This window comes from Oryzias melastigma, linkage group LG18 (assembly GCF_002922805.2).
Source record: "Oryzias melastigma strain HK-1 linkage group LG18, ASM292280v2, whole genome shotgun sequence".
Lineage (NCBI taxonomy): Eukaryota > Metazoa > Chordata > Actinopteri > Beloniformes > Adrianichthyidae > Oryzias > Oryzias melastigma.
In genome coordinates, this window is record NC_050529.1 from 20224732 (window position 1) to 20227549 (window position 2818).

At 35.3% G+C, this 2818-nt stretch overlaps 1 protein-coding gene across 1 annotated transcript in view; it reads right to left on the reverse strand.

The window, feature by feature from the left end:
* LOC112156104 (C-type mannose receptor 2) overlaps positions 1-2818 on the reverse strand; it is a 15204-nt gene that overhangs the window by 12105 nt on the left and 281 nt on the right. The window contains exons 2-3 of the mRNA XM_024288264.1: positions 2365-2745; positions 1836-2219 (exon numbers count right to left, since the gene is read on the reverse strand). Of these exons, the coding sequence (XP_024144032.1) occupies positions 1836-2219; positions 2365-2745 (765 nt within the window). The remainder of the gene's footprint in view (positions 1-1835; positions 2220-2364; positions 2746-2818) is intronic.

Genomic DNA, 2818 nt, shown 5'->3' on the forward strand with positions numbered 1-2818 from the left:
TCTAATATTAAAAGAAGAACCAGCTTACCTGTGTTTGTTCCCAATATAATTTAAAAAGCTGTCGACGCTTACACAAAACACAATTCCAATGGAAGTCGTCTTTTTAGGTTTTAAACATCATCTTGTAGCATTCCTCTTCTTAAAATCTTTAATCTCTTTCCTGTTTTGTACAGTTCCTTTACCTTTTACGATAGATTTGTTGAAATCTCATTTGGGAAGTTTCTATTGTCATTGTGATTTTAAAAAAGTAAACATACTTTTGTGACAATCAATGGCTTTAGCCAACCACTATCTGTAAGAGGAAACAAGTTTTTGATTTATATTTCTTATTCTATAAAAATTATAACAAAAAAAAATCCAGGATATATACATTTATGAGCACAACTGTACACTGACATATAGTGATATGGCTGTTCAACTGAAAGAATGACTGTGACAGCAGCAAACATTCCAGCACCATCTTCTTAGATAGAGAGAAAAGACGGGGAATTCACATGAAAGACGGTAGAAGACAGTAGAAGACAGTGGTGGCAATAAAGCAAAAATTGGCCCACTGCACTTGCCAGTATGTGGTAATTTTCTGCTACATCCTTACTAAATACATACAAGTCTGTTCCCCTAGTGTTTGATTCCTTCTCATCCTGTACAAAATATTGAAATATTTTACTCACAGTTTATTCAAATTCGTTTTTTTGCGAAAATCCAAAACATCTTGATTAATAATTTAACTGACTATAATTCAGTTTTTTATATTCACTGAGAGATATTTCAGAACAGAAAAGATTGTTGGGGTTGACATTTTTGTCAGTAGAAATAAAGAGAAAAACAAATGTTTTGAGTTTTTAAACCTTTAATAAGTATAATTTATTTATACATATTGTTGCAAATCTTAAATGCCAGATATGTATACATTTTGTATAACAACCATTATCTAAAAATGTAAAATATTCAAGCATACAAATGACAGCATATGTTCATGTTCTTTTATTTATTTATTTTTGCTCCAAGAAATTAAAGAAAAAATAAACAAGCACTCTTTTGTAAGTAATGTTTTTAACTTTATTTCGACACCAACAATACTAGTAAATAATAAAAAAAAGCCTGGTTTCAGTTATCAGATTTTTACTTTGAACATATGAAGTTGAACTTCTCCTCAGCATTTATCTTGACCCACTTGTGTTCTCCTCCTGTCTCCATGGCTCCTGACATGTCACACTCATTCACCTGTTCAGGTGAGGCCCAGTTCTTGTAGCGGACCACCTCGTCACTGACCCAGAACCAGAACCCCAGAGTGCAGGTGTAGCGCAGTCCTGTCCACACATAAGGAGTTGTAGCATTCTTGGTTTTCTCCTGAACCCATCTCTGATCATCCAGGTTAGTGATGGTGACCAGGTCATGGTGGTGATGTCTGCAGTAGTATAAGGCCTCCTCCCAGGTTCTGCTCTCATTGATCAGGATCACATGATCTGATAAAGGAAAAAAAACATTGTGTTAGCAGTCTCTCACATCTCAAATTAAAGAGAAGAAAGCATGAAAGACATGTAGTCAGAAAAAAAAAATTGTCCAACTTTACTGGAACACAAATCCAAAAAGTTTTGACATTTTCAAATTACATTAAAGGTAGACATCTAAATTAAAAGGGAACGAAACTGGGGGAGGGCTTTTTCACGCATAAGATGTTTTAAAAGAAAATGTGCAGTTTATTTTTAACTTCGTCAAGTTTTAGCTGTTTTTCTGTGACTGCTTTATTTGTGTTTTAGGGGTGTAGGATTTATAAGAGACGAGTTAAATCAAAGTGAGTTTAATTTTGTGTCATTGAGGATAAAAATGATTACCTGTGTAACAGAAGAAGGATCTTTTGCTGTTACATTCTCTGGTTTCCCACATGCCATCCTCGTTCACCATGGTGCAGTTGTTTTTTTCACTTGAACTGTTGTATTTCAAATTCCAGTGCCTGAAAGAGAAACTGCTGCCATCTGACCAGGTCCAAGCGTCTCTGAACAGTCCGATAAAAATGTATTTGTAACTTGATAGTGAGTTCCAGTTTACAACAGATGTTCTATCATATAATTGTATTATGTTTGCTGTGACATCATTATGCTTCTGCAGCTCCTCCAGCTGTGGTCCACTGATCAGGTCTGTGTGATTCTTTCTGCAGTATCTCTGAGCATCAAACCAGGTCATTTTATCTCCTAAGTAATACTTAGGAGAAGAACTTCCTGTGGAGTAAAAGACAAAAAAAAAGAGAAAAAATGAGTTCTATTAAAGGCTTTGATAGAGAATGTCATTCCATGTCTGTAATCTTTTAGTATTATAGTTGATCATAGGTAAAATTGATTAAAAGAGAATAGTGTTTCTTATTACCATTACAGCAGAGAAAATTTGATGTATCCATACAAGACATGTCCAGCCACTCTTTCTTTTTAATATCTTCTATAGCCCCACAGGTCTCAGATGTTATACCATTTGGTTCATTAGTGTTCCACTTTGCCTGACTTTCATTGAACTGCAGTCCAGGCAGAGACCAGTGTGAAGTAGCGTTGGTGCCTGTTATGCTGAACAGACCAATCCAGATTTCTATCTTCTCAGAATTGATGTTTCTGAGTCGTTCTATGTCAGCCATGCTGCTCACTGTAGCCAGATCAGTGTATTCGTCCCTGCAGTGCTGCTGAGCTTCAGCCCAAGTCTTGTTCTGATCAACATAGTGATACTCATGGAGCTGACATGTGAAGAGACAAAAATGACCTGAAAGTAAAAGAGATCACAGACTTAAATATGTTTATTTACAATAGACCTTCAAATATCTTCAGTTTTTTGT